Source organism: Oryza glaberrima, chromosome 8 (assembly GCF_000147395.1).
Source record: "Oryza glaberrima chromosome 8, OglaRS2, whole genome shotgun sequence".
Taxonomy (NCBI): Eukaryota; Viridiplantae; Streptophyta; class Magnoliopsida; order Poales; family Poaceae; genus Oryza; species Oryza glaberrima.
This window is the reverse complement of record NC_068333.1, coordinates 7866915-7879031: the sequence shown is the minus strand read 5'-3', so window position 1 is coordinate 7879031 and position 12117 is coordinate 7866915. Positions and strand designations below refer to the sequence as shown.

General features: G+C 44.5%; 1 protein-coding gene across 3 annotated transcripts; it reads left to right on the top strand.

Annotated features, from left to right (window-relative positions):
• On the top strand, positions 1 to 8820 carry LOC127781550 (disease resistance protein RPM1-like). 3 transcript variants are annotated; one of them, XM_052308516.1, is made up of 5 exons: positions 1 to 234; positions 496 to 617; positions 2457 to 2550; positions 5501 to 8398; positions 8492 to 8820. In XM_052308516.1, exon 4 carries the CDS (start codon positions 5579 to 5581, stop codon positions 8363 to 8365), a length of 2787 nt encoding a protein of 928 aa, XP_052164476.1. In that variant the 5' UTR covers positions 1 to 234; positions 496 to 617; positions 2457 to 2550; positions 5501 to 5578; the 3' UTR covers positions 8366 to 8398; positions 8492 to 8820. The 3 variants fall into 3 exon arrangements, with proteins under 3 accessions (XP_052164476.1, XP_052164477.1, XP_052164475.1); XM_052308517.1 differs by lacking the exon at positions 496 to 617; XM_052308515.1 differs by having other exon boundaries at positions 1 to 617.
• The last annotated feature ends 3297 nt before the right edge of the window (positions 8821 to 12117 follow it).

The following is a 12117-nucleotide window of genomic DNA, read 5'->3' as shown; positions in this document are numbered from 1 at the left end:
CGAGAAATCGTAACCAGAGAGGGCTCGCGTTTCGTTTCCGATCTGCTCGATCTGGCCTGATACGTTTACTTCCTAGCTTCCTCTCCCGCTCTCCCCCACCTCTTCTCCTGGCTACCGTCCATGGTCTCGTCGCCTCGGCCACCTGCATACCCGAAAGCAGCTACTGTCGTCACCGTATCGAGCCCATAGCCCGTTCCGTCGTGTCGTCAACCGATCGACTACCACCCCTCTACGGTGAGTTCCCGTTCTATTCCTTTCCTGATTGACCTTTTCCATGCCACTTTGGTCCTTCTCCAACATTCAATTTGAGGGTGTCTTTAGTTCACGCTAAAATTGAAAGTTTGGTTGAAATTGAAATGATGTGATGGAAAAGTTGAAAGTTTATGTGTGTAGAAAAGTTTTGATGTGATGAAAAATTGAAAGTTTGAAGAAAAAGTTTGGAACCAAACAAGCCTGAGCGCTGCCGGCGCCACCTCTGCTCGCTGTTGCCTGCAGGTCGCAAGCCCCAGACCACCACCGTCCGTTCTAAGTTCTAACATAACCGACGAGGTCGTCTCTGTCCCTGAGTTCTGCTTCTCTCATCCCGAGCCGGCAAGCCCCAACATGTCTGGCAGTTGGTGAGTCCCCCTTCTGTCCCAATGCTCTGTGCTAAACGAGATGAACAAGTCTTTGAATACGACCCACCTCTATCTCTTTCTTCCTCTCTGTGAATTATCCTGACAGGTGACAACTCTACGTACCCGGTAATCTGTAATCAGTTAGGTACTCCCAGTTTCATATCATGATATGTCTACCCTTTTCTAAATTAAACATTTTATAATATGAAACGAAGTGAGTAAGTAACGTTTTATATTTTAAGTCGATTCTACTATTTTTCAAACTTTTAAAGTTCAATCAAGTTCATATAAAAATAAAACAATATTTGTAACACAAAATAAACGTATTATTAAAATATATTCAACGTTACGTTTAATGAAACTAATTTAAGTTGGTAGATGTTGCTAAAAAAATTTCATAAACTTGGTCAAGCAAAAAAAAATAACTAAAAGAGTAATGACTTAAAATATAACCGGAGGGAGCACTAATGATTCACTCAATAAAATAGTAACATCAGAGCTAACAACAACCCAAAACAGATAATTGTTTTTTTACTTTCTTTAAGAAAAAACTGGATCCAATAGTGGCGCAGAGAAGATACCAAATATTGGTGTTAGGATACCAAAATTTGGAATTTCCGGAGCCGGACTTCTCGCTAACAGGAAGGAAATATTGGGTTATAAGTTAATTATAAACTTACAAGAAATAGAGATAAAGAAAAGTAAAGAGTGTTGGCTTCATGCAAAAGCTAAGAGCTAGTTATACACGTGTTTCAAAATGTTTACATTAAATTTACATAATAAGAGACCTCAAAAAAAATAAATTTACATAATAAGAAAAAGCGGTACTTGCTACGTTCTAATAAATACAAAGTAGGAGAATGTTACACAGTTTCCGATATTATATTTTAATCATTATATTTTAAAATATATTATTAACAACTACGAACACTACGCCAGATCCTCACACCTCTGACGGCATATCTCTGACGGGCAAAGAAAACGGTCACTGATGAAGGTCACCTTTGACGGGTCCTACGGGATGCCGTCATCGGTGAGCCATCCGGTCGCGGCCCGTCACAGGTAACTAGTCATCTGTGACGGGCCAGAAGTGGAAACCGTCAAAGGTGATGTAAACCTCACCTATGACGGGTTTCATTTTCAACCCGTCACCTCACCTGTGACGGATCGCAACCCGGATGGCCGTCAGAGGTGAGGTAAGGCCGGCTTCTCCACTACTTCTCTCGATTTTCTCCCAGCGGGGCCCACACCTGGAGGAGATAAGACCGGTTCTCCACTTCTCTCGATTCTTCTCTCCCTCTCCACTCTCTCTCCCTCTCCCTCTCCCTCTCCCTCTCGATTATTCTGTAGCTGGGCGGGAGGGGAGGCACGGTGGCGGCGCCGGTCCGACAGGGGCGGCGACGCCCTCCCCTCCTCCAGATCCGGCAGGAGCAGGAGGGAGGCGCAGGGGCGGCGGTCCGGCAGTGGCGGGAGGGGAGGCGCGGAGGCCCGGCAGTGGCGGGAGGGGAGGCGCGGCGGCCCGGTGGCGGTGGCGCCCTTCCCTCTTCCAGATCTGACAGGGGCTGGAGGGGAGGCGTAGGGGCGGCGGCCCGGTAGTAGCGCGGCGCGAGGGGAGGGCCGAAGGAGGCAAGGTGGAGGCTGGCTTCTCCACCGCGAGCCGTTCTTCTCGAGGGCCAGCCTTCGCCGGGAGATTGCAGGCGCCGGCGGGATCTGGAGCTCGTGGGCGGATCCGAGCCCCAACCACCGGATCTGGCGGCACCGCATCCATCCCCATCCTCCTCCCCCTTCTTTCTCCTCTCCTCCCCCTTCTCTAATTTCTAGATCCGGTGATTCTTGCAGCGGCAGTGGCACGGTGTGGCGGCGAGGTGAAGAGGGGCAGCGGTGCGCGGCGGCAAGGCGGACGTGGAGGAGAGGAGGATGGCCCGACGCAGAGGTACACCCCTCTCCCCCTTCTTCCCTCCTCCCCTTAGAAAAATTTGCTCATGTGTGTGATGGATTTTGTGAATGTGTGATGGATTTGTGCATGTGTGTGATGGATTTGTCCCTTACTGTCATGGGTGATAGATTTGGAATTTGGGAATGTATGTGATATATTTGGAAATGCAGGGAAATTTTGTTATGCAAATTAGGTTGATGGATATATTGTTGATGAGAAATTTAGGTTATATTTTGGCTAATTTGTGATGGATATATTTTGTGCTGCTGCTGATATATAATTTCTAAATATTGGCTAGCAAATCCTAGGGCTAGCCAATATTTAGAAATTATTTTTTTTCTGGATGTACCTCCTCACTGACGGTTCATATTGAAAAAGCCGTCACAGGTAACCATACCAGTGATGGCTTTGCACATACATGCCGTCACAAGTGACACACCTGTGACGGTTTTTACTCTCCGAGCCGTCACAGGTGAGTCATCTGTGACGGGTTGCAAAATGGCATGGGTTAGCGCAGACACTTACCTCTGACGGGCCGTAGAGTTCTAGCCCGTCAGAGGTGACTATCATCAGTGACGGTCCTCCACCCGTCAAAGGTGACTGGACTCACCAGTGAGCACTGATCACTGACCAAACCCAAAGCCGTCAAAGGTGAGGGTTTGGGCCCGTCACAGGTGACCCTGTCCAGTGTAGTGGAAATTAAGATAACATTTTACGAGGTTTATATTTTTTTACACGGTCTTCAGTAACATATTTTGATCCTTCATTTATTTTATACTATGTTAAACAACAATAAAATCAGTATCACATGAAAGTATTTTTGAAATACGAATCTAGTGATACACCGTACATAATACTTGGTGTAGATATTATTTAGTGTAACTATTAGTCAAAAGTTATCGAGTTTGATTTTCTTAAAAATAAGGATGCCCTATAATTTAGGATAGAGAGAGTACCATATAGGATTAGATGTCCATGTGGAAGAAATAAATCAAGAGAGAAATAATTAGTGGGTTACTAAATAGTAGCTAACTGCACGCGAGCTCTAAGAAAATGAGGCCCACCACTGATCCATACTCCCTCTATCCGAAAGTGGTAGACTCATATTTTGGTATTTCCATATAAGTTGGTTATATTTGTAGTTTCCATATATCTAAGACTTAAATTAAAAGATAAATTAAAACTGGTTGACCGGAATCTAAGTAGTCATCTTAATATTCATTGGTTGTATGCATATACTTTTGATATTAATTTGTTACATGCAGCATGAGTTAATGTCTTCTTAGGACAGTCCCAACCCATAACACTGACATGGTTTCCATAAACTCCACATCATCAAGAAACTAGTACTAGACACTACTCTTCCAATACAAACACCACTATTCCATACTTCAATTTAATGCTACTTACCTCACATGATACCTTGGATGCTGTGTAGAAACCATGTCTCATGCAAAACATGGTTTCCTTCTCTTTTCTCATTTATTCACTTGCCACATCATTTTTTTTTGTCCTAGGTGGCAACTTATTTAATGCTATGGACATCATCCTAGTCATTGGGTTGAGAATGCCCTTAGTCTTGGTGATGAAAATGATGTGTCTACTCTCTTGAATGGAGGGAGTAACAATGAATGTGATAGGGCAGTGGGTGTGAAAGAGAGATTTGGTTGAAAATCTATTGGTAAAACATGTTTCTTTATTGTGTCAACATGCAACAATTGTATGTCCTATCTATACGTGTGTTTTTAAATGGCAAATAATACTTCTAGCTAGCTATACGATGGAAATAGTCACGAGAGCACCAACTATTACATAAAAAAAAGAAAATTAAATATTTTTGGTCAACCCAAGAAACAATGATTGGATAGAGAAAGCACAAACAGGGTCAACCTGACCGCAGATTTGTACCTTATCCCCGTGTTTTAAAATTTCTAGTCGGCTATTAACCAAAATTATCCTAGTCGGCTAAGCCGCCAATCCTAGCCCAACAACATTGTAGCATCACCCGCTCCTAGTTGAAGGTCAAACCTTGTAAGCTAATTAGGTAAGAGGAGTATAGCCATATATAGGAGTATATCTAAAGGTGATCCCACCCCAAAAATACCTAGTCAAAACGCTTATGCATTTGAAGAGATGAAAAAAAAACTCTTGAGAAAGAAAAATGAGAAAAAAAAACTTCATTATTGATATAACATGATGTACAATTAAGCAATTGTATATTCCTTATATATTATACATTGTATTGTTATATTTGCATTATTAAAAAGTATATAATAAGTTACACCACTCATATCTAAATTTTTTTGATGCGCCAGTCTAGCTGGTATAAGCCATGACATTGGCCCTGATTTGATCGTTTATAAAATCAAAAGGTTAAGCGTAGAAAAAAAACCCAAATTACTTCTAAAATTAAGGTCTACTTATCAAAATTGTATGTGGTTCGTAAGTGCAACTCTAACAAACAGACATTACACCTTACGATCTAATTGGCACGGACACGCCAATTAAATTGTAGGAAAATTAATTAAATTAAGTGATCGGCCAACCAGTGACGGCCGCACTGTTCACCGACAGAAAACACTATTCATAGTACTTTCAATAAACACTTACCTTTATAATTGTTCATCACATGATTCTACAAATACAAATCATAGTAGACCCACATATCAGTCTCTCAGACAAAAAAAGAGTCAATTTCACAAACTTACATATACTTTGGCCAAATTATTATAATATTACAGATTTAAGTCGATGTATCACAAAACTATAGATTTAGAAACACATTTATCACATAACTACAAATTTAAGATGAAGTATTACAAAACTACATATTCAGGAAAACTACAAGTTTTGCACTAGGTATAAAACTACTACATTTATAACTTGAACATAACAATAATTAACCGGGGGCATCCCACTTACTTATCACATGGAATTAATATTTCAGGTTTCACCGTAAAATAGATTGAGAAAGTAGTGCCGCCAAGGCTAAGTAATTTGCTGCTAAAGAATGTTCTGGGCATAAATGGCTGAGGCCGTGATTCTTTTTGCTGTGAGGAAGATCGGTGTTGCATTGGGAAATGAAGCAACCAGCCAGGCTGTTTCGTATTTCAGGAAGTTTGTCACGCAGCTAACAGAGCTTCAAGGCAGCATGGGCCGCATCAGGAGGGAGCTCCGGTTGATGCATGAGTTTCTCTGTCGAATGGATGTACGCAACCGTAATAACCAGACATATGAAATCTGGGTGGAGGAGGTACGAGTACTTGTACATGGGATCGAAGACATTGTGGACGAATATTTGCATCTTATCGGTCAGAAGCTTGACACTGGATGGAGCACCTATCTGAAGAAAGGAATCAAGGGACCCAATGTCGTGGTATCCCTGAACAGGATAGCTTCATTGGTTAAAGAAGCCGAGGTCAATCTGGTGCACCTGTTTCAGGCCAAGGACCGATGGGTTTTGCTTCCAAGTGACAGTAACGACAACTCAAGCTACATTGTCGAGAGATCTCAGCATTTGGCAGCCACTTCATGTTCCATCAGTGATGAAGATCTTGTGGGGATTGATGATTACAGGAGGGATTTGGAAAAGTGGCTTGAAGATGATGAACCTGCACACCTTGTGATAGCCCTGCTTGGGATGGGAGGGCTTGGCAAAACAGCCCTTGCTGCAAATATCTATAGGAGGGCGAAGGAAAAGTTTGAATGCCATGCCTGGGTATCCATCTCTCAAACATATTCAAGACAAGGTGTTTTGAGAAATTTAATTGGGAAGCTTTTCAAAGATATAGAGGACGTACCAACTGACATTGCCACGATGGACATCACATCCCTTGAAGAGAAACTGCATCTTTTTCTAGTGGAGAAGAAATACTTGATCGTACTAGATGATGTTTGGAGTACAGAAGCATTCACTGACTTGTCTAATGCACTTGTTCATAACGGCACTGGAAGCAGGCTTGTAATTACAACACGAGACAGTGAAGTAGCCGGCCTTGCTTCTAAGAATTATGTCGTTGAACTGAAAACTTTACCAAGTGACAAGGCAATGGAGTTGTTCTGTAAAAAGGCCTTCCGGAGTGATACAGATGACAAATGTCTTGCAAAGCTAAATGATATTTCCGTGGAAATCGTCAGCAAGTGCAAAGGCTTGCCTCTTGCTATTGTCTCTGTTGGTAGTCTCTTGTTTGTGCGTGAGAAAACCACGGAAGAATGGAAACGGATTAATGATCAGCTCAGCTGGGAGATAATCAACAATCCAAGGCTAGATCATGTCAGGAATGTATTACTCTTGAGCTTCATATACCTTCCTTCTTACCTGAAAAGTTGTTTCCTATACTGCAGTTTGTTTCCAGAGGACTATCGTCTTAAAAGAAAGAAACTTGTACGGCTATGGGTGGCAGAAGGGTTCATTGTGGAAAAGGGTGAAAGCACACTAGAGGAAGTGGCAGAAGGCTACCTAAAAGAGTTGGTTCACAGGAACATGCTGCAACTGGTCCAAAAGAACTCATTTGGTAGGATAAGAAGATTCAAAATGCACGATATCGTGCGTGAGCTCGCGGTTGACTTGTGTCGGAGAGAATGTTTTGGCATTACATATGAGGATGGTCATCATGGGAGATCCCTCGAGGAAAATGATGAACGTCGACTGGTAATACAAAAATTCCACGAGGACGTTGGTCAGTCGGTTTTAGGTGTGTACCGGCTCCGCTCTATCATTGTCCTGGATAAGAGCACTCCATCATCCATTATTTTATCCTCTGTGTTGGACAACTCCAGGTACATGTCCGTGCTTGAGCTAAGTGGAGTACCCATCGAGACAGTTCCCAATGCTATTGGTAATCTTTTCAATCTGCACCATTTGGGTCTGCGAGGCTCAAAGGTGAAGTTCCTCCCAGAGTCCATCGAGAAGTTGTCCAATCTGCTGACGCTGGACCTTTCCGGATCAGACATACGGTGTCTGCCAAGAGGGATCGTCAAGCTGAAGAAGCTTAGGCACTTATTTGCCGAGAAACTGCACGATGCAACCTGGAGAAATTTCCGTTGCTGCACTGGTGTGCGCTTCCACAAGGGTCTCGGTAACCTGACGAGCCTTCGGACGCTACAAGGGCTGGAGGCACAGGAGGAGTCCATCAGGCATCTCGGAGAGCTGAGGCAGCTACGAAGCCTCAGAGTATGGAACGTGAAAGGAGCCTACAGTGGACGCCTTTGCACATCTCTTGTTAAGCTACAATTCCTGTCCAACCTGTACATTGTGGCGAGCAACGAAAACGAGGCTCTCCAGCTGGAAGAGATGAACCCGCCGCCTCCCAACCTTCAGAGGCTGTTCTTGCGAGGGCGGCTGGCAGATGATATACTGCAGGAGGAGTCTCCCCTCTTCCATCACGCAGCAAGACGAAACCTGTATGAGCTACGGCTGTATTGGTCCCAATTGGAACAAGACCCCCTGCCATCCCTCTCCCTGCTGTTGAATCTGACAGACCTGAGGCTAACCAACACATACATTGGAGAGAGGCTGGTGTTTCTTTCTGAGTGGTTTCCCAACCTTAGGATACTCTTCTTAAGAGACATGCCTAATCTGAAGTGGCTGGTGGTTCAAAAAGACGCCATGAAGAAACTGCAACGGCTAACACTGGTTAACCTCAAAAACATGAGGGACGTCCCGTTGGGCATTCAGTTCCTCATGCCCCTGAAATATCTAGGCTTTCTGGAAATCACCAAGGAATTCCTTGAGTTATTGCAGTCCTCTTCGATTAAAGATTTTCGGTGGCAGCATTCTCTTCGAGACTCTGAGACCAGTGTTGATATCTAGCTATCTGCTGGTCCGACACTCTTACTAGACAGTGTAAGTTCAACTTGCAGCTACATACTGGTATTCAAGTAGTAACTCCTACCCCATCTTAATTAGCAAACCTTTTGCATCATGTCCTATTGGCAGGAAAATGTTTTCGACAAGGACGGGATATATGGATTATTGGAGCATCATCGATCCTTTTGCACCAAACAATGCTCAATTGAGGCTTGCCGTTTTGGTGTCCGTTTCATGAATAAATGAATGTCAAGTGGTCCTCGTAACCTATTTGTGCTGTCAACATTTTATCTGCTTGTTTCCATTCCTAAAATACTTGTGGACTACGATTCCTGTTTCAGTACTGACTACGGAGTACTAGGCTTTTGTCTACTATACTATTAAGGAGTTCTTTATATTGTTTGGGACAGGGAGTCCTATGTTTATGAGATGTTTTCCCAGGTTTTATTAGTTCTATATATCCCACGAAAATTCTATTTGTTGTTCTGTTTTCAAATAGTCCTATTGGTTTGCAAAAAAATATATGGTTATATAATTGTTAGCCATTTATTTTTAAAGCTTCATAATATCTTAAACTTTTATTGTGGCTTCATATCTGCATTGATAGTTACATCTCTATTTAAGGTGAACTATTCGTTTAAGTTTAGGTTCAAAATTACAGCTAATATCTACAATGGTGAACAAAACATAATACTATTTTCTTTAATCAATGATTAAGTTTCTGGGATGTTAAAGTCCCTTAAAAACTTGATGTGCATAAAAGGCAACAAGGTGTATTTGTAGGTTGCATCAAGACCATAACTAGTCGCGCTTGCAAAAATCAGACTGCATTTTTGCATATGGCTCCTTGAAAGATCCACATGAAAAAAAAATCAATTTTCACAAGCGAACCTCTTAGGAGGCCAGCATGCGAAAAATAAGCCTATTTTTATAGGCAGGCCTCTTAAGTGCCTACATGTAAAAATTGATTTTCACAAAAGGACCTCTCAAAGGCCCACCTACTAGTTTAACCGTCTGCTTTCCCTCTCACCATCTTGAAAAAAATTACAAGCCATCCTTATCTTCTCACTTTCTCTTCTCCTGTTTCGCTCTCTCCCTCATCTCCCCCTTTCGAGCAGCGGGCAGGAGCGGCCGGCAGTGGAAGGCAATGATGCCAACACGCGTGTGACGAGGGCTAGCGGCAAGGACGGGCCGGCGACAAGGGCTGCGAATCCGGCGGCGCAACCCTCAGGAGTGTTTATGGTGACGACGACGGCGGGCAGCGGATCAGGCGGCGCCGCCCTAGGCAACGGTTGCAGCGACAACGATGGCGGGCGGCGGATCTGGCGCCACCACCCTCGGGAGGGGTGGATCTGCCGCCCTAGGGAGTGGCTACGGCAACAACAACGGTGGCTGGTGAGGGCGGTGGATTCAGCCGGCGGGGAGCAGATCCGGTGCCGTCCTTAGGAGGGCCGGATCTGTCGCCCTAGGGAGCGGCTACAGCGATGACTATGACAAATAACGGATCCAGTGGCGACATCCTTGGGAGGGCTGTATCCGCCGCCCAGGAAGCTGTTGCGGCAACGATGACGGTGGGCGGCAATGATGGCGGGCAGCGAGGGCAGCAGATCCTGCGGTGCCACCCTTGGGAGCGGTTGTGGCGACGGCGATGACAGGCGGTGATCCGGCAGTGCCGCCCTTGGGAGTGGCTTCGGCAACAATGGCGGCGGCAGCGAACTCCGGCGACCTTATGTTTCGGTCGGCCACTAGCTTGGGTTTTGGAGTTTTGGTGGTTTTGAATTTTTATTTTGTTCACTGAACTGACTTTTGCATGCGATTGGTATAGGTGACCGCATGCGACAATGAGATTTTTGCATGTGGTTGCATTGGCCGCATGCAAAATTCTGATTTTCGCAGAACTTTGGGCGCAGGTGGGCCACTCGTCCGCATGAAAAAATGACTTTTGGCCGCATGGAAAAGCGATATTTTAGTAGTGAGAAGTCACCTCATATGTCGACACTACGGAGTGTAAGAATCCAATGTTGTGGATAATGAAATGGAAAAAGTCTGAATTATCCCCTGAACTTTCGAGAAAGCACGAATTACCCTCAATAAAAAAAACCGAACATTCTTCACCCTCAACTTTTCGTCCCCCTGACAGACTCTGGAGCGCTTTTGGTCCGACATGGCAGTCTCGTCAGCATAAAAAAATATAAAAAGGTAGGGCCCACATGTGGTGACCGAGAAAATAGGCAGAACTAGCCAGTGTGCCCCACCATTTTTAATTTTTTTAATGCTGACTAGATTGCCACGTGTGTGCCACATAGGACCAAAACCACTCCGGAGTCAGTCGGGGGGTAATTCGTCCGATATGAAAAGTTAAGGGTGAAGAATGTCTGTTCTCAAACTGAGGGGAGTAATTTGTACTATCTCAATAGTTTAGGGGATAATTCAGAGTTTTTCCTAACGAAATACGAATATCATACGGGCGTACGATTAATCGGAATTTGTTGGAAATTTAACATTTTTCAAAGATACGTTAGTTGATAATAGTTTAAAGTCTTTTAGAGAGATAAATATATTTAAATGTATTCCTACTATCCTTGTCTCATAGTCGTCATCAGAAGCAAAGAACCCATGTTTAGAGGAAGTCAGTTCCTTCATTCCTTGTTCCTTTTCGGGGCAAAATTTACTATAGGACACCCAAAAACTATATAACTAGCTATGAGACATCGCAAAAACGCGATTCGGCTATAAAACACTCTAAAAAATGTGTAATTTGCTAGAAGACATTGAAGCCATTATTTTATTATTTTTAGTCAAATGGTGAGAGAAATAATGTGGAAAAGACGAGTATGCCCCTCAAAACACTTCTTGGGCACCGAATCGTGCCTCACCTCCGGAGGAGCAGCCGGGCCTCACCTCACCTCTTCGAGCCGTGGACCGTGAACAACGCCAAGTCGCTGAGACTCGAGATGAATAATCGATCCCAATTCCCTATTCGGCAATTCTTCTTGCATGCATGGGGACGAGTCGACGATGGTACGATGCGACTATGCAGTCCACAACCAGCGCCAACGCTGCAGCCCGCAGGCCACATTCGCACGGCCACGCTGCTGCAGTGGCTAGCACCGACCACATACCAAGAGCCGAGGCAGAGCCATATTGGCAGGGCAAGACGGCTGCCTCCTCTCCTCGTTGGCTTGTTGTCCTCGATTTCTCGTCTTGTCTCCTCAAAGGCTCGACCTAAGTCCTAATAAACTAGACGGTGAGTTCTAATGAAGCTACCAAGTCTCCGATGAATCTACTCGCGTCACGACGTGTTCCTGAGCCTACTTGACTGAAAGCCCCAAGAATTGGAGCTTGGCTACCAGTGAGTTAAGAGATCAATGTTCCCTAGTTCTCCGCGTCCACATGTGTTTCATCGCCGCGTTCAGCCATTTACACTCCACCTTCATCAAGGAGTTCCCATAAAATAAGTTTCCCATTGCCGGGAACAAGTTTTGACGCACTCACTTAGCTGAGATTCCCACCAGAGACCACCGGTCCTCTTCCTCTCTCCTCATGGACTGACACAATGGTGCTCGTGTTCCAGCCAATCTAATAACCTCGGTGCCGGCTGTAGCCACCTGCGAAAGCACTATGATGTGGGCTGCCGCTGCTGTCAAAGTTTGGCTGCAGCGCCGACCCCCTGAACCCATCCCTTTGCTGCTCGGTATGGAGCTGAGCAGGAAGACGATCCAAGAGGAAGAACAGTGCCCAGGGGCACATTCGTA

Coding starts and splice junctions, on each gene's coding strand:
- LOC127781550 (XM_052308517.1), top strand. CDS start 5,579: ATGGCTGAGGCCGTGATTCTTTTTGCTGTGAGGAAGATCGGTGTTGCA.